This window comes from Phalangium opilio, unplaced genomic scaffold, assembly GCF_054372755.1.
Source record: "Phalangium opilio isolate 3A_F unplaced genomic scaffold, DU_Popi_V2 ptg000041l_1, whole genome shotgun sequence".
NCBI lineage: Eukaryota > Metazoa > Arthropoda > Arachnida > Opiliones > Phalangiidae > Phalangium > Phalangium opilio.
The window spans coordinates 4024983-4048332 of NW_028324165.1; the positions used below are offsets into that span (position 1 = coordinate 4024983).

General features: G+C 39.9%; 2 protein-coding genes and 1 long non-coding RNA gene across 8 annotated transcripts in view; 2 read left to right on the forward strand and 1 right to left on the reverse strand.

Moving 5' to 3' along the window:
- Positions 1-7598: 7598 nt before the first annotated feature.
- LOC149679448 (uncharacterized) lies at positions 7599-8880 on the forward strand. The gene is made up of 2 exons (XM_089835664.1): positions 7599-8068; positions 8492-8880. The coding sequence occupies exons 1-2, from the start codon at positions 7647-7649 to the stop codon at positions 8877-8879; spliced, it is 810 nt and encodes a 269-aa protein (XP_089691790.1). The 5' UTR covers positions 7599-7646; the 3' UTR covers position 8880.
- A 427-nt stretch (positions 8881-9307) lies between these two features.
- LOC149679449 (uncharacterized) overlaps positions 9308-23350 on the reverse strand; it is a 30617-nt gene continuing 16574 nt past the window's right edge. For 3 of the 6 annotated variants that reach the window (XM_089835226.1, XM_089835225.1, XM_089835224.1), the window contains 4 exons: positions 18290-18345; positions 18065-18224; positions 14844-14950; positions 14614-14765 (listed from right to left, as the gene is read on the reverse strand). In XM_089835226.1, coding sequence (XP_089691352.1) covers positions 14864-14950; positions 18065-18224; positions 18290-18345 — 303 coding nt within the window. In that variant the 3' untranslated portion in view covers positions 14614-14765; positions 14844-14863. Of the gene's footprint in view, positions 9404-14613; positions 14766-14843; positions 14951-18064; positions 18225-18289; positions 20236-23350 lie in introns of those variants that run through there. The other 3 variants (XR_016365776.1, XM_089835227.1, XR_016365775.1) reach the window with 3 other exon arrangements.
- On the forward strand, positions 10149-11068 carry LOC149679450 (uncharacterized). Its single transcript, XR_016365777.1, has 2 exons — positions 10149-10384; positions 10452-11068. It is a non-coding gene; the product is annotated as an uncharacterized LOC149679450 (long non-coding RNA).

Below are 23350 nucleotides of genomic sequence, written 5' to 3' on the forward strand. Positions count from 1 at the left end.
GTTGAATCCGAAAAACATTTGGATCTTTCTCTTGATGCAAATGTCGAAGGCGATTCACTAGAAAGAGTCCTAGAAAACGAACTTGATGAAAACCAATCCGAAATCGCCGTGACAGATGCAACGAAAAGTGATGGACAAAATCAAACTGTGGAACAGTTTGTCGATCCGAGCTCATTGTGTGTGCCAGTGCATGTTCCTGAAGTAGAACGTAACCCAATTGAACTATCAGAATTGACCCCCATCTCTATGGAAAGCGATTTACCCGAAGTTCCAATTGCAGTTCAACATAATAGTTCGCTGTCCATCTCGGAGACATTAGAAGATGTCGCTCCAAAGAATCCAGAAGGTAAAACCTCATCGCCTCGTTCGGAAATTGCACGTAAGTCATTTCATTCTTTAATAGTCTTGAGTACCTAGATTGAGATATCATATTTCTAAGCAACTATTTCCGCCTAATCGGTATAAAGTCTAGTCGCGTATTTCTTTTAACTGCTCGTAATACAAAACGAATGTATTTTTCCCCCTCCGAAAAACGCGAATGATGGAGACAAGCCTCCCTGCTTTTGGACGTAATTCCGCTTTAAACTTAGATGAAAACTAGGGCTGTGCGAATAGTGGTTTTTCAAACCGAATCGAATACGAATCGAATAGTAAATCTCCTATTCGAAATCCGAATCGAGTACTCGTTTAAACGAATATTATTCGTTTTTAAAGAAATGTAGTTCGAGCACAAGGAAGTGTGTTGTAGAACGAGTAGAGACTCGTAGCTTCCCCTCTACTAAAAAGCTAGACCTTATTTGTCCATTAAAAGGGGTATGCATTTTGATCCTCCCTCCGTAACTAGACAAGCCCCTGTAAACATGAAAGATGACCGTGAGCCACTGACGTTGAAACCGGTTTTCGGTTAACCGATTAATATAAATGGCCGTTTTAACCGCTCCAAAAAACTGGACAAAAAACTGGTTTGTCAGAAAACCGATTTTTATCCGGCCGTTTATGATAGATGTTGAAAAATCCTATATTCCAACATAGACCCGAAGACCGAATATTAGTACGAATAGGTAGTACTAATAGGCGATAACTAGGGCCGTTTTCCATTGGCATTCTAGAATATACCAATGGAAAATTACTCCACAGGTTTTTCTTGGAGTGAGAACGAAAGTTCCTTTAAAATTGATATGTGTCCATGGTGGTAGATTGCTAGAAGTAAACAGAAGGTAAGTAACAAGTGTCGAAAAACTAAAACTTTTAATTTTGTGAATTGAAAAAACACTGATCCGGTTTTCGGTTTTCAATTCAAAAAACCGACCAAAACCTAAAAATTGAAAAAAACGGTGCTCCGAAGAGTAAAAAAACCGGTTTTCGGTTAAACCGGGCGGTATTTGACATTCCTAGTGTATCGAGTCGGAGTGCAGGGAATTTCTCAAGCGTTTGCAAATCTTATTTAAAATGCCTTTACTATTTTTAAGCTGTTTGCCTATAGGCAACAGCTTTATACGGCGACCGCTGGAAGCAGGCTGGCTGGCTTGCTGGCTAGCTGGCTGGCTAGCTGGCTAGCTGGCTGGCTAGCTGGCAGGCAGGCTGGCTGTTTCACGTTCGCGTTCATTTTCGTAAATTTAAATTACGCGGCAGAGTTTGCCGGAATTTCATTATCCACCGCACTAGCGACATCTATACTAAATTCGATCATATTTTCGACGAGAAAATCCTTACACTCGGAGGCATCGGGACTAGATCTCACGAGTGAGTGACGACGCCGGTGTGGGATGCGGATACTCAACGTTTGCGCCACTACGGATTGTTGTTAAGCTATTGATATTTTTCCTGTACTTTTCCACGCCTTGCTTATTGGTAGCGGGAATCCCTAATTTCGGGTTTTGTTAAAGACAATATCACACTGCAAACAGCGTTAATATGCCTTGCGCATATCTTGTTTCTATTTATATTAACTATAATATGGACAATATTCAAAGAGTTAAGCCGGGAAAAAAGAAAACTACGCCTTCTTTGAAACGCGTGTTCTCTAGGAGAATGGAGAAATGGCGTCAGAGATTGTAGGCTCGGTATGCGCAAAAATTATGCGAGGAACACTAAATGACTAGTACGCTTATGTCTAGGCCCTAGAGGCCCAGTCTCTACTCCTTCTACAACACACCTCCGTGCTAAGATTGAGTATTTCGTGAGGGAAAAACAAAACACCAGGAACTGCGCATTCGCGTTGAAATTCAAAAAGAAAAAAAAATGAAACCGCTCTATATATGTTATGTGACCATACTAGCCGTTAACATTTTCAGTCGAATACTCGTTTACTATTGGAATTTAGCACCTAGGAAACGATTACTCGGTTTATGGAACTATATTCGTTTTTAAAACGGTTATTCGAATTTCTTTTCGAATAACCGTTTTGTGAATCGAATACTCGTTTTTGTCAAAATGGCAAATTCGATTCGTCGAATCGAATACTCGATTCGAATTAAACGAATAGTATTCGATAATTCGAGTATTCGCACAGCCCTAATGAAAACTAATCTTGGGTCGAAAGCTCCTAAGCGATGCTTATTTTCAATCGTTGTGGTTGTAAATACTTAATAACAGTGGCATGAGGCCATATAGTTGCACACTTTAGTGTAGTTATACTGCTTATATTATTGAAGCGTACGCTGATTCACGTGATCAAAGCCCTTACTTTTCTTCAACATTGCTTGTTCGTACAACTTGACATTCTATTCTTTTCAAGTGCGTCTACACAATTCTACGTATTTAATGCCTTTTTTTTGCAAACTTTATGTGATGAGTACATCGTTAATTCTACCGTGAATGGTTTTTCTTCATCCAGGCTAAATTAATTCAGTATCAAACTTAGTAAGGATGAAATTTGTAACGTCCCATTAAAACGCGAATCAGAAAAACCTAAAATGAGATTAGTGTTCCTTTGGAAGCACGCAAGAAATTAATTTGATGAAACTCAATGCATTTACAAATTACACTAAGAAACTTCACATTTCTAGCCGCCATTTTTCAAGATGTCCGCGGATTCTGTATTTGTCTGAGGACCGTTTCAGTGATCAAATTTTAATCTAAAATATTTTCGGAAGTTGTTTATTTGTTTATGTTTATTTTTTCCGAATTTGACCGAGCTGCCTGGTTTATATCGGTAAATTTTAAAACTGATTTGATTGAGTTCTTCTATAGACTGGTAATGCGGCGAACCCCTGGCCTGTTAGAACATACTATTCTGGACCCGAAACATCTGAGCTTTATTATTAACCACTATTAAAGCATCGTTACATAGAATTTGAAAACTTTTTTAAAAAATAAAAAATAGAAACAATGCGGGCAATTCTCTAACTTTTTAAGCGAGTTATCTCAAGTGATAACTTTCGTCTAAAGGGTTTATGCCAACCTCGTGCCGTCTATGAGAGCGCGATATCTAAATAGGTGATTAGTCATAGGTGTCGTCAAACCTTGAACGAAAAGCGGCGGATGTTTCGCGAATTCCCCTCGTGCTAATAAAAAACTAGGTGGTCAAGTTAAAATTTCACGGTCTCTAGTTATAAAGCAAGCTATAACTTATGGACCAGTTTAACCCTTTCGATAAGTTACCACTCTCTCTGGTTTCGAGCCAAGTTTTCTCCTCGCCATTAAAGTTAATCTTCATCCCCTTTTTGTTGATATGCTCGTTTACTCATCAGCACTGTTTCTTTTCTTTAACACTGAGTTTTCGTAGAGGCCTCAGCATTACGTTTTTTTCTTTTAAGTTCGCTTGAATGTTACTGTATTTTATTTTTAATACTAAATTATAAATTGTCGTTTTATATTTCTTTTATATATATATTCTGTAGGTAAATTCAAGCAGAAACTTCGGTTAAAGTGCAACGTCACGTTAGAAAGGGTAACGAAGAAAAACACAAATGTGATCAGTGTGACTATGCACACAAGTATAAGAGAAATTTGATCACACATCAACGCGTTCACAGTGGTGAAAAACCCTTCAAATGTGCTCGGTGTGACTATAAATGTACCCAGAAGATTAATTTGATCAGACATCAACGCATTCACAGTGGTGAAAAACCCTTCAAATGTGATCAGTGCGACTTTTCAAGCACGCAGAAGGGTAATTTGATCGTGCATCAACGCATTCATAGCGGCGAAAAACCCTTCAAATGTACTCGTTGTGACTATAAATGTACACAGAAGATTAGTTTGATCGCACATCAACGCATTCACAATGGTGTAAAACCCTTCAATTCTGATCAATGTGACTATGCATGTACGCGGAAGAGTTCTTTGATAGCACATAAACGTAGAAGTCACAAGAATGAATAGATGGATTTGAAGGCTGCTTGACAATGTAAAATTTCTTTTTAATCTTAAAATGAACATTTTAAATTTGTTGTACAAAAACCATCTTTCATCCTCTTTTGTAATGAATTTGCCGAAACTGTTTACGTAAGAATCCATTAAATTTCTCCTTTCTGAATTGTATTAACGGAAACGGTGCGCATTGCCATTGTCAAGGACAGGAATCTTGGTTCACTAACCACCACCGTTTTCAGAATTAATTTTAAATTAAATGACGTTACTAAAATAAAAAATAAAGAGACGCCTCTTCCTCTTGTTTTTGGGTGCTTCTCTCCAGGCTAGAAAATTTCCAAACGTGCAATCAAGAGCAAATAAAAATTTGTAACTTGTCTTCTCCTATCTTTTGGTTGCAATTAATTCCAAGTGTATATGTTAAACATTTTGAGTGAAAAATTAAACGACCGTTTTACTTCCTTTTTATTAATTTTCATCACATTTATATCCATAACTTTTATTCGCCCTTAAACATACCTTATCAACGCTATTTTTACCTCTATTATAGGAACGTTATGCTATTGAGAGGTACTGTCTGAAACGTTTCTGTGTCTGGCTTTCTGTGCTTTGTTACAATAGAGTGCGTTCACAGGTTTTACATGGATGTAAACTCGTTCCTAATTTCTGAACCGCGTACGCTTTTTCCCGTAATCGGGGGAAATTATATTTCACTATGTTAATTATTTTACTCGAGTACCGATCCACTCTTTAAGTGGCCACTATTCCTTTATGTGCCTAGCCTCTCGTCCATTCCACATAAACCGAATCTGTCGCATTGGCTTCTAACTCCACCACCATCTATTCCGTATGAAAGAAATATTTCAGATTACCTTCTACTTCAGTAAAATCGTTAGGGGTACGACATGTAACGAGTAAGGTATAGCCCAAATGGCGGGGCATCCACCAAATGCTCACGCTATTGATTTGGGTTAATTTAAAATTATCGTTCAGTAAAAGACACGCATTATCCGTAAAATAGGAAACATTTGAGGCTGTACGAACACCATCTGAAGTTTTATCTTAATTTGTTATTTAATCTAAAATTTATCCATGTTCTTACCGAAAAAATTGTAATTTTGGGTTAATTTCACGTTAACTAAGTTTAAACAAACGTTACATCGTTGTTCATTAGAATAATTTAGTTGAAAAAATGAGCCTATTTGCAATACATAGTGGAGTTTTGGATCCTTGCCGAACATTCACTATTTCACCACAAACTTTTGAAGTTCACGCTCTTTTTTAAAGGCTCGGCATATTTTTCCATTTTACCCCATATAATTTTGCTGAAAAATGCCAAATAGTCACTATTTTACCTCAAAACTTTCAAATTTCACTACTGTTAGTGTATTTTATTGATTATTTAGATAAACTTAAACGTAAAATAGTAAAATGAGGTTGGACGAACAAATTTTGTATAAATTAGCTAAGTGTGAAATTGGAAACGGCTCGTTTTTAAATCTTAATTAAGTAGTTTAATTAAGGATATTATAATTTTTATCCAAAAAATGTATATTTTTGGTCTAATTTCTCGTTAATTATTCTTAAGTAAGTGGAAATTAACTTTGGATTGTACTTCGGCAGAGTAGAAAATGAGTTTAATAAACAATTCACTTTAATTGCAATGTTTAATGGAATGATTCTTGCCGAATATTCCCTATTTTACCCCAAACCTTTGAATTTCGCGCCTTTTCATGTACTTCGATGAAAATGTAAATGAATTTAAGCTTTAATGCGAAACATGGGGTTTGACCAACGGCTCGTGTAGTTGTAATCTTAATTAAGTAGTTTAGATATGAGTAATTCGAGTTTTTATCCCAAAAAAATTTATATTTTTGGTATAATTTCATTTTAATTATATTTAATTCATTTGACATATACCTTGAAGCGTATAAAACGAGTTGAAATAAATAATTTTCTTTAAATGCAATGTTTAGTATAGTTTCTTTTATTTTTATGTAAGACTTCGAAACCTTTTTAGTTTAATCTATGGCCAGGGATAAATTAAATTTTAGAAGTAGGAATGGAGAACGGTTAGTATTTACTTCAGTCCGACTCATAGCCCGGTATAGAGCCCCTCCCTCCAGCACGTAAGTGACGTTGCTGATGGGGGCGTCAAAAAATACGTAATTCCTTTTTGCCTCTGCAGCGTCTCAACATTTAATAGTCTGTGTTAGATTGTAATTCTTGACCTTTAACCTAATCTAGAATCTCACAGACCACTGACTGAACCTCGATAACCTTAAGCCTTGGTCTCGAGCTTTTATCGAACTTTTTTCCGAGGCTCGAAAACTTGTCGAGCCTTTCTAAAGTTGCTTATCGAGCCTCGAGCCGAGTACTTGGCTCGAGACTCGATCGAGCTTTCGAGTCCTATCGAGTACTCGCACAGGCCTACAAAAAATTGCAAGAGCTTCAAGAAAAACTAACAGACGCACAATGCGAACTAAGACAGTACCAGCAAGGCGCTTTCAAGAAGGTCAAACGAATTATCGAAGAAGCTGATGAAGGTTGTGGAGAAGCTTCTTTCCTCTTGGACCTTATTTACAACTTTCAGAAGAAAAGGCCTTCTTGGAATTTGGAAGTAGTTCGACAGTGTGCTGTTTGGAATTTACCTCACCAAAAGGTTATAACCATCCAAAGAAATCTGGATTTCTAACTCTTCCTTCGAAAAGTACACTTAAAAGGTATACTGTAAAAGGTATACTGGTGGAGTTGATGGGGAGACTGGTTGTACCAAGTTGGTGAAGGAACGCCTTGAAGCAGAAGCAAAACGTCTAGAACCCCAAGAAATATTTGTATCACTGATCATTGACGAAATGGCAATAAACCCCAAACTAGTTTATGACAAACGCATTGATAGAGTGTTTGGGTTGAAAGACTTAAAGAAACCACCAGCAGAAACCTCTTCAAATTTGTCAATGGATGACATTGATGAGTGTCTAAGTGAAAGGCCAAAGGAACCTGTAGTCGCAAATCAGCTCCTGTGCTTTGTGATTAATGGTCTTTCTACATCATACACAATACCAGTTGCTTATTTTTTTACCAGACAGACCACTGGGGAAGACTTGCATCGCCTAGTTATAATGGTCATTAAGGATGTTGAAGAATGTGGATTTTCAATTGTGAGAGTGGTCACTGACAATGCCAAGACAAATGTGGCCATGATGCGCCGAATGAGCAGTGGCCCTCGTTGCAAACTGGAATGTAACATTCAGCATCCTAATGATGAAACCAGGCGCCTTTTTTTAAGCATTGACCCAAGTCATATCTTAAAGAACCTCAGAAATAGATTCATGAACATTGAAACAGATGATGATTCTTCACTGATATCTGGAAAATTCGTAATTCAACTTTACGAACTTCAAAAAAACGAAACGGTCAAGCCAGTTAGACGTTTGACACGAAAACATGTGTATCCATCTAGCTTTGAGAAAATGAATGTCCAGAGAGCAGTTGACATATTTTCTACACCAGTCATCGCTGCCATTGAATACCTGTGCACGCATTGCAACAGTCACCCGCAAGCGTACAAATTTAGAAGGGCTGGACCTACTATCGAGTACATGAAAATGGTGCAAAAGTGGTTCGATTTGCACAACATCTGCAATAAGAGGCACTGTTACCAATCTCGTAATGACAACAAAGCACCATTCACCACCATTGATGACGAGAGACTGGAGTGGCTCCAAACCACTTTTTTACAATACATTAAAGGGTGACAAACAGCAAAATCAAAAAAAACTGAGATTTTGTGCCTAAAAGGTAGAGCAGAAAAAACTATCCAAGAAAATATATACTTTTAGTACATTCAGAGTACATTTTATAGTCGCAAAATTGCAAAAACCAAACTTGGCAAAATTTAAAGTCTGAAAAATTTCTGGGGGGCTCTATTTTAAATAGAGCCCCCCCCACGCGCCAGCGATTAGAGACATTGGAGATTCTCGTTCCGATTTCCCACGATTACTGCCTTGAGGGCGCGTGACCCGGCCTGCCGATCGCGAGAGGGCGAAACATATGCTTTTCTACGCGCCAGAAATAGTTTTAAGCCACGCCCCTAAATTGAAAATGTGAATTTCGCGTGGAATTTTTTGTGTAAAAACGGTGTTTTGTAATTCTTATTGTGAAAAAACGACTGAATATTTTTAAGTGATATTTTGTATGAGCACGTTTTACATCATTCCTCACAAAAAAAAAATAGGTTTCAATTAAATTTAATTTTCTGCACCTCCCCCTTTAACGACATTCAATTTGATAAACAGAAATTCTTTTTTACAACAGAAACTTTCGAGGCATTTAAGGTCACCACCGAGTCGACTGTCGCTTCTGTTGGCTATCTTCTCGAGCAAGGTTTCCACTACGTTTTGACCAGGAAGCTAACGAGTGACAATGTTGAGCTCTTTTTCTCTAAACTTCGGTCTATGTCAGGTGGAAATGACATGCTTGATGCCAGAGCAACTCTGTTTAGTCTGGAAAACATTTTGAAAAAAGGGAAAATTAACGCTTCTTCCAGCGGAGCAAATGTTTAAGCTGAAGATTTCCCAGAACATCCTGCCCATTCTAACACCGATTTTCATGACCAATTAACTACGTCAGGTACAGTATTAGAACCAAAACTTCCCTTAAACGTTATTTCCATTCTAGATGAGCTATCAGAACTCCCAGCTCCGCAGAGAGCAACACTAAACCTGGCTAGTGTTGCTGGATTAGCGGGATACATTATCAGATTGATGCAAGAAAGGAAATTTTGTGGCTTTTGCCAATTAAACATATCTGAACCACGTCTTCGAACACCTCTGCTTGACCTGATAAGAAGCACAGATCAGGGTGAACTTCGCTATCCAAGCCCAGCATTTGTCTCGCTGATATCCACAGTGGTATCTTTCGTAGACAGAGCAGTACCGCATTTGCAAAGCGCTCCTCACATCCGCGCAAATATATAAGAGCAATTTTGGAGAAAAAATCCAACGTTCACCAGTCCTTCTGTGTGAGTTTAATGATGGGGAGCATCCTTTGCTAGTTGCCAAACTCATTTGCGAAAAGCTTGTGCCCACTTTAATTGACAATATTTCTCGAAAAACATCAGAGAGATACGAGAAGACCAAAGAACTCGTCTCAAAACCACTATCAAGAAAAATTCATAAAGTGTAATCTTTCACTTAGGCCATGTAAAAACAGACTTTAATAAAATATTTTTGCGTTTGTGGTTTTTATTTAATAATCCTTTTGTTTCTCAACCAACAGGTGAAAAATTCGAAGCACCTTAATTTTTAGTTCTTGGTTTTTCACTTATTTACCAATTAATTGTGGCCATTAGTTAATTGATACAATAAATAAATAACACTTTTATTTGCCTTAAATACCATATTTTATTCAAAACACTTTTAATTTTTCAAATAAATAATTTTTCCTTCCAATACTTGTAGTTCTTGCTTTTCACTTACTTGCCAATTAATTGTAACCATTAGTTAATTGAAATAAATAACACATTTAACTTAAATACCATGATATTTGATTCAAAACACTTCAATTTTTCAAATAAATAATTTTTTCCCCCAATACTTGTAGTTCTTGTATTTCAGTCACATATTTCACAAATAGTTTTAACGACTAGTTAATTGTAATAATAAATAAAATATAAGACCTTAAATACAGAATTTTGATGAAGAACATATCAGCGGGATTGTTTGGGCCTAGTGTTTATATTTTTACTGAAAAACTATTCACTCTTGAAACTTGAAAATTTGTAGGACTTTAGAAAACGTTACTACGCACCTCTTCCGAAAATTTCACGACATCAGAAGAAAATAGGGGAAGTGGGTAGCTTGGGCAACTTCGCGAGGCGTCCCGTTTACGGATTTTTCGCGCCATTTCCCTCCCCGTGGGGGTGAAGAGAGATAGGATTTTTACGCGCATTAACACACGAGTGACGTGATTCTGTGGACAGTACGGTCCTACGCCTTCCAACTGACTAGAGGCGTCTGCTAGAGGCAGTGAGGCACTCAGGCAGAATGGCAGAGGCTGGAATCGAGTGGTAAGTACTAAATTCATAACTTATTTTAAAATATGTCTTTATTTTTAAAAACAATGGTATTTCTAAGTTCCAGGGATAAAATTAACTTGTCCGAAGTTTTAAACTGTGATAGGGAAGAGTTCAAAGTAATAAAGTTGTATCCAAGTTGTTGTAGTTTGATTTTTAACATTGGGATTGGTTTGGGTAGATCTTACTTTTCCTTTCAACACAGCCTGAGTTTTCTTATCGGTAGTTTCCTTGTACGTTAAATCACACTGCGTACTCTTAACGACATTCATTTTATTAAATAACCGAATTTTCGTCCTTAATTAAACCAATATCCGCATTAACCCGTTGCCTGACGTAACCCTAACTCAAACTGAAGCACAGCAGAAATATAAGCAGACTACACAAGTTAGTTCCACAGTTCGCTACATGGTGGCGTTCGCAATGAAATCTGGTACTATTTTATGCTTCGCGCCGATTGGCCAGATTCAAATTTTAAGGGTGGTAGGGGAATCGACCATTGTAAGTGAGAATCACTGGACGACTTGTATGGCTCAAGGCTACGGCTACCCACTTCTCCTATTTTCTTCTGACGACATTTGATCCACAAAAAGCGAAATTACGCCCATTTTACTTCAAACAAGACGGCCCCGGCCAGATTAGAGCCCCATCGTAGTATCCGACCCCAAAGATACAAATTCAGAAGTATCCGACCCCAAAGACACAGATTCAGAAATATCCGACCCCAAAGATACAAGTTCAGAAGTATCCGACCCCAAAGATACAAATTCAGAAATATCCGACCCCAAAGATACAAATTCAGAAATATCCGACCCCAAAGATACAAGTTCAGAAGTATCCTACCCCAAAGATACAAATTCAGAAGTAACCGACCCCAAAGATACAAATTCAGAAGTATCCGACCCCAAAAATACAAATTCAGAAGTATCTGACCCCAAAAATACAAATTCAGAAGTATCCGACCCCAAAGATACAAGTTCATTTAAGAATTAAATTCGCCACTTTCATTTTAATTAATGAAGTCTGATGGAGTATACGACCCCAAAGATACGATAAGGCTAAAAACCCCAAACATACAAATTCATAAGTATCGACCCCACAGATAAAAATTCAAAAGTTTCCGACCCCACAGATTAAGAGGTACCCCACCCCACATCACCCCGACATTTTAGAGATAAAAATAAATGATAACAAGACGGCCCAAGGGCTCGTAATAGTAGCCACATCGTACGAGTGAATAGCCCCTCTATACCCTACACTAATGAGTGGATAACCCCTCTATAACTTACCCTAATGAGTGAATAGCGCTATCTTTTACAATGCTTAAATGATTTACCGTGCATAAAATCGATGCCCTACTCTAAACAGTGATAAAATTATAACCGTATAAACTTACTTACGCTGTAATTCTAATATTCCGGCGAATCGAAGAACAGATATTTATGCCCAGAAACGTTTGAAAGCGAAAGTTTAGTTATAGTGATTATCCCCTCGAATTACCTTTAGCAATGCTAAAATGATCAAACGCGTAACGCTCATTTAACACTATGTTAGCTCTATCTAAACCCATACCCCAAAGATACAAGTTCAGAAGTATCCGACCCCAAAGATACAAGTTCAGAAGTATCCGACCCCAAAGATACAAGTTCAGAAGTATCCGACCCCAAAGATACAAGTTCAGAAGTATCCGACCCCAAAGATACAAGTTCAGAAGTATCCGACCCCAAAGATACAAGTTCAGAAGTATCCGACCCAAAGATACAAGTTCAGAAGTATCCGACCCCAAAGATACAAGTTCAGAAGTATCCGACCCCAAAGATTCAAGTTCAGAAGTATCCGACCCCAAAGATTCAAGTTCAGAAGTATCCGACCCCAAAGATTCAAGTTCAGAAGTATCCGACCCCAAAGATTCAAGTTCAGAAGTATCCGACCCCAAAGATTCAAGTTCAGAAGTATCCGACCCCAAAGATTCAAGTTCAGAAGTATCCGACCCCAAAGATACAAGTTCAGAAGTACCCGACCCCAATGATTCAAGTTCAGAAGTATCCGACCCCAAAGATACAAGTTCAGAAGTACCCGACCCCAAAGATACAAGTTCAGAAGTACCCGACCCCAAAGATACAGGTTCAGAAGTATCCGACCCCAAAGATACAAGTTCATTATAGTGATTACCCATTTTAGTGATTATCCCCTCGAATTACCTTTAGCAATGCTAAAATGATCAAACGCATTACGCTCATTTAACACTATGTTAGCTCTATCTAAACCCACATTTGAATTAACCGCCAAAACGATCCAGTCAATCATAACATAGATGGCGATAGCTACCGAACGAGAACGAAACGGGGAAAATCGTTATCTATTTAATTAGCACATAAATAAAAAGAAAATAAATATAAAAAACCCCAAACATACAAATTCATAAGTATCCGACCCCACAGATTAAGAGGTATCCCACCCCACATCACCCCGACATTTTAGAGATAAAAATAAATAATAAAAAACTCGGGGTTTCTATCAAGTCTCTATGGCTCAATGGTAGAATCTTTGCTTACCACGCCAACGACCCGGGTTCGATTCCCGGCTGCCATCCGAAAAAATTTTTAATTAAAATTAAATCTCTAACCGAGCCCAGTTACCCCTATGGGTGGGTTGTGGTAATATGGAGTTCCTTTTAAGCCAAAAAATAACGATAACGAAAGCGAAAACTCCGGCCACATGTACTACTACTACTACTACTACTACTACGGCTCGGGTCAAACTAAGAGCCTCATCGTATACTACGATGTGGCTAAAAAACTCGGGGTTTCTATCGAGTCTCTATGGTTCAGTGGTTAGAGTGTTTATGTACTACGCCAGCGACTCGGGTTCGATTCCCGGGTCTGACCTGAAAAAATTTTAATTAAAATTAAATCTCTAACCGAGCCCAGTTACCCCTATGGGTGGGTTGTGGTAATATAAAGTTCCTTTTAAGCTAAAATCTGACGATAACGAAGCGACAACCCCGGCCACTACTACTACTACCAGGAGTTCATAATAACCCCCCTTCGGGGGGGAAGTATGAAACTAGCCATAGAGCTAATGGTAAAAATCGCGAACAACAAGATTCTGTCGTTGCGCATAGAATGGATTAGCCTGTTTATGGACATACAAGTAACCTTACAGTATATCGTAGTGGTATCTATGCTCCTTGGTTTTCGTTACAAAACTTCCGTTGGCTGGGATCTCCGTCGAAAAGAAAAATGGCGATATGGTGGACGTAGAAACACGTTGCAATTCTTATATTAAAGATACTGGGAATAAATTTGTCCAAACCGTTTTAATTTAACCACGGAATTCTCACTCACACGTATCACAACAAAACATCATTGACGATCGTTTAAATGTTTCGTAGAAAACTAGAAACCCCGACTAAAAGCCAACTTCTTAGCCACCTAATTACACCGTTCCGACAGAAGCAGACGTGAGCCATTTTCGCTCCCAAAATCACAAGATAAAAATAGTGCTAAACCGGAAGTGTGGAAGTTAATGCGCGTGGGCATAAAAATGGGGTTACTATTTCTTTGGGAGTTAAGCGGTGTATAAATCCGCTGAGCTTTACGGCGAAACTTTGTTGTTACGGGCTTTTTAACCAGTTTCGTACTTCGGGTTATTATGAACTCCTGCTACTACTACTACTACGGACGGCTCGGGTCAAACTAAGAGCCTATCGTATACTACGATGTGGCTAAAAACGGCATTTTCCCATAGAGATAATGCTAATTCTTAGACTGCTTTGACGAACGTTATCGGTTGGGCCTAGTGTTTATTTTTTTACTGAAAAACTATTCACTCTTGAAACTTGAAAATTAGTAGGACTATAGAAAACGTTACTACGCACCTTTTCTTAAAATTTCACGACATTTGATCCACAAAAAGCGAAATTACGCCCATTTTACTCCAAAAAACGGCATTTTCCCATAGACATAATGCTAATTCTTAGACTCGTTTGACCAAGGAGTACTAATCGGTCATATTCTTGACTTTTCGCTGTTTGAACGGGCTTCTATAGCGCAAGCAACTTGCGTGATCGAGTGGGCTGTGGGACGAGGCACCAATCTGTATACTTAGCCTTCCCACCACCAATTCTGAAAATGTTCACTGTGAAGTTAATTATTCTCAGTTTTGCTGCCTCGGAATATCAGTTGCAACAGTTCGGACTGAACATAAAAAACACACAATGCTTCGTTGATTTTGATATTAAGTTTAATTTATTAAAATTTGGTCAATTTATATTTTACATTATTAGTTAACATCGAACAAACTTTCATATTACAATCTTGAATCATTTTCACTATTTACATGATTTTTGTTCTGATTACTCGCTAGTTGGGTCCTAAGAAAGCGTGATAGTTTGTTTTTAAAAAAATAGTTTTAGTTTTTAGACTATTTATAATGAAAGATTAAAACTAACCTTTTCACCACACTGCCTTTTCAAGCGCGTTGTAAATTTTTCGGGGCCCTTCTCTTACGTGGCCTTCCAGGGTTATACGCTGGATTACCCTTACGACTATTTGGAGTCTAAAATAGAGACGTTTCAATAGTATTTATTTATTTTCCAGCAAAAATTAATTAATTAACGAACAAGTTGGGTAAACAAAATTATACCTCTTTGAGGCGAGAAAATAACTATCTACCCACTTATTTACCTCGAGTTGCAATTATTGCTTTCTATTGATAAGAAACTGCTAACGTCAAAATGAAAATTATCAATTATACGTGTTATAAAAACTAATGTTCACAACTCGGTTGACGTGAAAACACTATCCTCTCGTTATACCTCAACAATGTATAGCTTTATTGCTAACTTTTTAAAATACTAAAGCTGGATTGTGTCTTACCTCACTAATATACATATATATATATATATATATTCATTTTATGTTGTGGAAAATTAAAATATTAAGGTTTGTGGGATTACTTAACATATTAGAAGATAAAAAAGTAGGCTAGGGTATGAAACAAAGAGTAGAAGGTGTTGTCTGGTATATTGTTTTACAGGTATTTAGGATCGAAGGAAAAATCGTATTCTCATTCATCAAAATACACCAAGAAACATTATTGTCTAACTATTTCTTTTACCCTTACAACGGAATAGTATTTGATAATAATATTCAAGGTAGACACATTGATTATGAGTACAATGCCGCAGTACTACTACTTATTTCTAGCCTTTCTAACATACTGATGGTTTTCCGTAAAACAATCAATTATAAAAAGTTTAGCAAAGCATTGCCAACCTAGAGTATAAAGGCCCGTTCGCTCGCGGCAAAAAAATCAGATTGAGGAAATTCAGTTCGCCAACTTTTCCCAATAGAGGCGCGATTTTTCATCGCTTAACTCACGTGATGTCAGAGAGTTTAAACATCTGACGACGGTTGGAGCAACTGGTTGCCACTTGCCAGTGGCTGGAGGTTTTTGAACTTTTTGTTTTAGTGGTCGACAATTATTTTAAGGTAAGAGTTTGCCATTCTTTTCTAATTTTTAATTAATCTGCACAATATATTGAATACGTAGTAACAATTTTGGAACTTTAAAATATAGTAAGCGTTGCTAAATAGTTGATTCCGCAGCTTAGGGCCTAAGCCTTTGCCTTACATAAACTTTGAAGTTTTTCAATTGCAATTTTTTTCAAGTTTGATTGTTATTTTTTCTTTTTTTAGAATTTGTATTTTATTCACACCGTTGAATAATATAAAATAATCTGATTGCTTTTGCATAAGTAGGAATATTACATATCAATTTAATTAGGTAAATACACAATTAATTCACCTTTAAATTATTTTTCGTTGAAATAGATGAAAATCTGTAAATTGCATACAATATGAAATAACTATTTAGCCAATATTGGATATCTAGTCAAGATCAATTTCAATAGTAAGAACAAGACCACACAAAACTTTGAAAAAACGCGCCCCCTATTGAGGAAAAACGACAATCCTATACAAGCCAAAGCCCCCCCCCCTAGTATTAGAGGCGCGAACGGGCCTTTATAGTTTATACTACAAGAGGTTACAAGTAAACCCTTACAATTTTGTCGCGCTTTCTAATGTATTTTAGCAATGTATAATGAACTCCATATTGATTTAATAGCAAAGGATAATTATTACAAAAACTATATTTAGGCACTGTATAATTAATGCCTTACTTATATACAGTAACATTGCTAATTAATATTGAAATCGTATAAAGAATATCTCCTCAACAAAAGCCGAGATACAACAAACCCCAAAAAATCCTTATTTCTCAGCCTGTTACGGCTACAATGACAGGGAGCCGAACATAAAGAGGTCACACAAAAGACACGTGTCCTTGGAATGACCCATATTAGTTTAAAACACGTTTCCGCACAATTTAAATGAGATCATAGTGTTTAGCAGACGGCATAATGAATTTTAAACTTTTTAGGACGGTCTGAGACAAGGACTAGGCAATATCCCCGTCGGCGTTACAGCGTCACTTTCGGCGAAAATGAGCCAAATAACGATGAAACCGAATTAAAAATAACGATGAAACCGAATTAAAAAATTAAACACCGTTAGCGGAATGCAGTGAGCAACAAAAAATGTCGAGTCCGCACGTTTAATTACCGAAATTCAAAAAATAACAGCGAAAACATGAGAGTGGAGGTATTTTTAGTAAGGTCTCAAACACAGTTATAGAAAAGCCCCGTCATGAGTCCCGAGGAACAAACAATACGAGCTTTTCCAAGACCTATGGCAAAACGCTGCCAGTAGATAAAACCAAAAGACGGCGATAACACGAAAAATAGTTTAAATCACTGAAAATTAAGTTTGATTACCGTTAACGGAAGGCTTTAGAAGTCGTTATGTGCAAAAATCAAACGAAGCCAACTCGATCACGCGCTCAGCAAAAAAAATCCTTATTTCTCAGCCTGTTACGGCTACAATGCGGCTCTGGAGCAATGAGTTAGATCTCTATGAGATAGATAGAGTTACAATTCAAATACTCGCGTATGCGTATTTTATTTAACACGTTTAAAAACTATCTTGACAGCTTGTTACACAGATTATAGCAGCAGACGTTAATAAAAAAAGTTCTTAGGGTGGCGCCACCCGTATTTGATAAAGATTCATGCTCGATAAAAGGTGTATTGCGAAACGTCGATCTCGAGATCTCACGTTGTGACTCTAGGTTTCATATATATATTCCATCTCATTGCTCTGGAGTAGTTTAAAGAGAGCGAAGGCGAGACGACGACGAAGGCGGAGCTGACGACGAAGGCGGAGCTAATCTTCCGTTTTTATGTCTTTTATGTCTCCGTAATATTTTTTCTCCATCATAGATGGCGACAAAATAATAAATGAGCAAAGATATTAGAGATTGGCCGATACGATACCAACAACGGCATCGGTACCGATATTTGGCTAAACCGATATATCGGTATCGGTTGAAAACTGTATCGGAACGTCTATAGAGATGGGTCGATACCTATGTCATATCGGTATCGGTACCGATATTTGGCTAAACCGATATATCGGTATCGGTTTAAACTGGTATCGGCCCATCTCTGATTTTAAGATATACTCAAATAAATAAACGTTCATCTGATCACTTACACTCTGTATAATTTAGCAGGAGGATTTTAGGGATTTTGAAAGAAATTGTACTAACCGTAGGAAGGTATAGAGGTAAACGATCCCCTTCTGGGAACACTCCGTGAATCCGAAGTTCGTGTAGTGCACGTTCGTTCGTTAATCCAAAATAACTCTCGCAGCCATCCACTCTACATGGAATGTAGAGCTGGTCTCTATGCTTTTTTTCGTGCAGTTTTCTATACGAAATGCAACGACGGTTAAAAAATGGTTTCGGGATATGTATAATTATAAAACTAATTACAGGCTGCTACGGCATTTATAAGAGCGATGGCAGTCTGGAAACGTGCATGTAAATTCCTAAAAAGAAGGGAAAAAGTTGAATGTTACAATCCTATGTTTTAACTTGGTGAAATATTATGGCTTTAAAGTAGTGTTTATTATTAGAAGTTACGTCTATTTCTCCATAAATCGAGAAAAGTTTTAAAAGAAGATGCTAGCTTGGGGCCCCAGATGTTACAATTATAACGCGAGTAAATTTATTGAAGTAAGCATTAAGGGTTATAGTTTTTGCCAGGACATCGAGGGGCTTTTCAGTCTGATCTTCAGTATTTCTTTTAATGGTTATTTTCGGTTATTTCGTTCTACCACTATTAAAGAATGCGCATCCGGGGGGCCGGTACTCACTCACTTTTTCCGTTCGTATCACATTATTACAATTATAACGGAAGTAATAAAAGGAATAATTTTAAAAGAGTTAAAGGTAGTGCATCGAGGGGCTATTCATTCATATTTTCTGTACTCCTAATTTTACGACTAAATTCCACAAATTTCGCTGATCAAATTCATCAAATTTCCCTGACCGAATTTATCAAATTTCCCTGACCAAATTTATCAAATTTCCCTGACCGAATTTATCAAATTTCCCTGACCGAATTTATCAAATTTCCCTGACCGAATTTATCAAATTTCCCTGACCGAATTTATCAAATTTCCCTGACCGAATTTATCAAATTTCCCTGACCAAATTTATCAAATTTCCCTGAACAAATTTATCAAATTTCCCTGACCAAATTCATCAAATTTCCCTGACCAAATTCATCAAATTTCCCTGACCAAATTCATCAAATTTCCCTGACCAAATTCATCAAATTTCCCTGACCAAATTCAGGAAATTTCCCTAACCAAATTTATCTAATTTACCTGACCGAATTCATCAAATTTCCTTGACCAAATTCATCAAATTTCCTTGACCAAATTCATCAAATTTCCGTGACCAAATTCATCAAATTTCCCTGACCAAAATCATCAAAAGCCCCTGACCATTTGCAATAACTTACATGGCGAACATTCCCGGCTGCGATTTGAAAAAATTTTAATTAAAATTAAATCTCTAACCGAGCCCAGCTACCCCTATGGATGGGTTGTGGTAATATAAAGTTCCTTTTAAGCTAAAATCTGACGATAACGAAAGCGAAAACGAAAACTCCGGCCACAACTACTATTACTACTACGGCTCGGGTCAAACTAACAGGATTCATACAAATTTTGGAAATAAATTTCCCTGAGATTTCCAGGTTTTTCCCCCATATACTTCCCTGAGTTTTCCAGGTTTTCCCGTATATGGAGGATTCTATGGAGCAAATGCTATCGAAGGACGGTGGGCTAATAGGACTATAACATACTAAAAGGACATGGCCGTATCTCTAGTAGAACCAAAGTTATGAGCCTCCTAATATAGTGTAATGTTAATACTATGGACTCCGTATGGAGGGTATTATTAGGAACATTTTGCTTAATTACGCGACCCCTGTTTGACAAAAATTTCCCTGATTTCCCTGAATTTTACTAAAAGTTCTATATTTCCCTGAGGTTTTTGTCAACTATTTATTTCCCTGATTTTTCCAGGTTTTCCCGGTTTTCCAGGATTGTATGAACCCTGTTAAAGCAAGGCGCGGGTTCAGTGAATCCCCTACAAGGTGGCTTTCCTTGCGAACTCCAGTTTTGGCTTGGCGACGGCAGGAAGCATTTATGGGCGTGTTTTATAAGTGCTTTTCTAGATCCCGCCCACAAGCCTTCGCCAAGCTAAACCCGGAGTTCAGGAGCAAAGCCACCTTGTAGGGGATTCACTGAACCCGCGCCTTGCATTAAATTAATTTCTTTAAGTTAATTTTTCTACATTAGCAATATGTTTAATCATTTTTACCTTATTAATAATTTTGGAGGTTTTTTCATTGTTCAAATTACTGCCTGAAATCAGATATATAAGTTTGATATTTAATCTTAACAATTCGCCACAGTATCAATGATCCAAATATCTTATCGTGAATGAAAGTGAATAGGCCTTTCCGAAAAAATTTCCCAGCCCGGGGCTTCTTGTTTAAATGGTCCTGCGCACGCGCACATCAACGAATAAACGTCACTGATACGACAGCGGGCGACATCTGGCGCTGGATTATTGGGATATAGTTAGGCTAAGCGCTTTTTTTAACGTTAATAAATAGATAATATTTACCCTATATTTTACGAAATTAAGTATGAATATTAACTATAACAAAAGCTGGAAACTCGTAAGTACAAAAATGCGACTATGACGTTGAATCTTAGACAGAAAGTGGCATTTATAAGTATAAGAGCAGGCCGAAGGAGGGGACTCCACTGCTTCTCCCTCGCTCTGTCCACCTTGCGGGGGGAAAATAGAAGAGCCCTCCAACAGCATACAGTGCGAGGATTGCGGGGACTGGTTTCACGCCCCCTGTGTCGATATCCCCGACGATGTGTACGAAGGGGTGACCAACGACTCGCGCTTCCATTGGCTGTGCTCCAAGTGTAACCCGTTCCTGAAACTCTCGTTCCGCTCTTTACAGGATAAGATAGATGAACTTGAAACTAAAGTCACTAAGATAGCGCCATCTACCGCTAACTGGGCTTCCTTTCGCGCCTCGGTTTCTGACTGAAGAGCCTCTGAAGAGCCTCGAGTCGGCTTGTGACTCCGATCACGCCCTACTCGCCACTGCCACTAAGGACATAGCTCAGTTACAGGCTGACCTCAAACAGGCTTACGATAGCCTTTCCTCTGCACAGGATACCTTACAGGGCTCGTTCCAGACCCTCACCCATCGGATAGACCACCTTGACGAGTCGATCACTTCCTTCAAGTCAGACCTCTAGGACAACTTCAAAACTTTTGAGGCTTCCCTCCTTGAGAAGTTCTCCCACTTGAGGCCCTCTGCCCCCACCGGGAGTTCGTCACTCCAGAGGTGCTTGACCAACGTGACCGGCGACTGAATGCCATCCTCTTCGGGGTGCCCGAAGACCAGTCCCCCGCTAACGACCAGCATCTCCTCGCTGAGCTGTTCGCTTCCTGCGACGTCGCTCCCTCGCCTCCGTTTCGCCGCCTCGGGCCGGTGCCCTATGGCGCCGGTAGTCGCCCCAGACCCATACTAATTACCTTTCCGCACACCGACGCCAAATGGGCCTTCTTGGGGCTCATTAAATTTCGCCGTGGAAGCGATCGCTCTTACGCCCTTTCGGCGCGTATCGATCGTACGCCTCAACAAATGGAGGCCCACCGCCGTGCCTGTGACGAACTGACAACGCGCCTTCGCAACGGTGAGACAAATCTCGCCATCCGGAACGACTCAGTCGTCATTCTGCCCCGTCCCACTGCTTCGGCCGACCAGTCGGTCCCGCCTTTTGCTGGCCCCACCCGCCACATTCGGCCGCCACCGCCTTCCCAGGGGTACGCCTACTCCTATCATCCGCCTCCCACTCGTGGTACCGGTAATATTCCATTCCCGCCGAACTTAATCTACCGCCCTTCGCCCGCCACGACTCCAAAAAACCTACTGCCCCCGCGCTTCCAGTCCTAAGCGAGGCGCGGCTCCCTCGCTCCGCCCTTAATCCTTTGGCCCTACCGTTTTCTCCCACTGATCGCTCCCCTCGCCTCTCTCGCTCCTGTTCAGTGCTTTCTGCCAATGTCAGAAGCCTGAACAGTCTGTACCGTAGGGACAAACTGTCAGCTCTAGTGCGCGACCACGACGCTCGCTTCGTTGCCCTCACGGAAACGTGGCTAACCCCTGCCACTCTCGACTGTGAACTCTCCGTTCCGTCGCTGGTCCTCTATCGCCGGGATCGCCACCCTTCCCTACGGGGCGGTGGTGTCGCTCTCTACGTCTCCGCTGCCTTCGACTCCCGTGACCTTTGCCTCTTTACCCCTGCGGAACTCTCGGGGTGGTCCTCGGACTGTGGGCTGGAGGCCCTCACGGTCTTGTGCCACAACACCCAGTCTAGCCTCCTGGTCTGTGTAGTCTATCGGTCCCCATCCTTTGACAACCACGGCGAACTTCTGCGGCTCTTGTCTCGGGTGAACGACTACTGCGCCACCCACTCCTGTAGTTCCCTCATCGTCGGGGACTTAACTACCCTCGCCTCGACTGGTCCTCGCTCGCGCCCGAAGCACTCGCTACACCTCAGGCCAGGGTGTTCCTCGAACACGTTGTTGACCTTCATCTCACCCAGCTGGTCACGTCTCCCACTAGGCAGGGTGTCTCCGCTGACTCTCGTCCCAGTTTTCTGGACCTTGTGCTTGCGTCTGACCCCGATCTGGTCTTCGACGTCACCAACTTGGCCCCGCTGGGAACTAGCGATCATGATACACTGCTTTTCCAGGTCGCTTTCCCCACCTCGCCTGCTACGCCGCCGCTCAGACCGATGCGCTATTTTTTCAAAGGGCGTTCAACGCCTACCTTGCTGCCACCGACTGGGGCTCGGTCCTAGGGGCCGCCTCTCTCGATGACTGCTGGGATGCTTTCCTGGCCGTGATCATGGTGGGCGTCGACAGTTTTGTCCCGTTTCGAACCATTCGCCCGGCGTACCCATCTAAATCTGTTCGCTCCCTTAAGTCCATTGACCGGAAAGCCGCTACATATAAACGGTACTGCCGCTTAAAGCGCCGCCAGGCTAGTCCCTTGTTGGTCCAGAAAGCCTACCGTGACTTTCGCGACGCCCGCTCTGCCCTCACCAAGGCCCAACGTAAGTTTAAGCGCAGAAAGGAAGCTCACTTGGAGTCGCTGATAGGGTCCAATCCGAAGGCCTTCTTTGCTCACGTGAACAGCAAACGGAAGAGCAAATTCACCATCACGGCACCGGAACGCGCTGATTGTGCCCTCACTACCCATCCCGTCGAAATCGCCACCATATTCAACAGCCACTTCGCCCAAGTTGCCTCGAACTCGCTCCCCCAACTTCAACAACGTTGCCCCTCTGCCCTGCCCAGCGCTACACTGACACGGTTCTCCTGTTCGGAACTGGACGTGCTCCGCCAACTCACCAGACTTCAACCCTCCAAATCGGCTGGACCCGA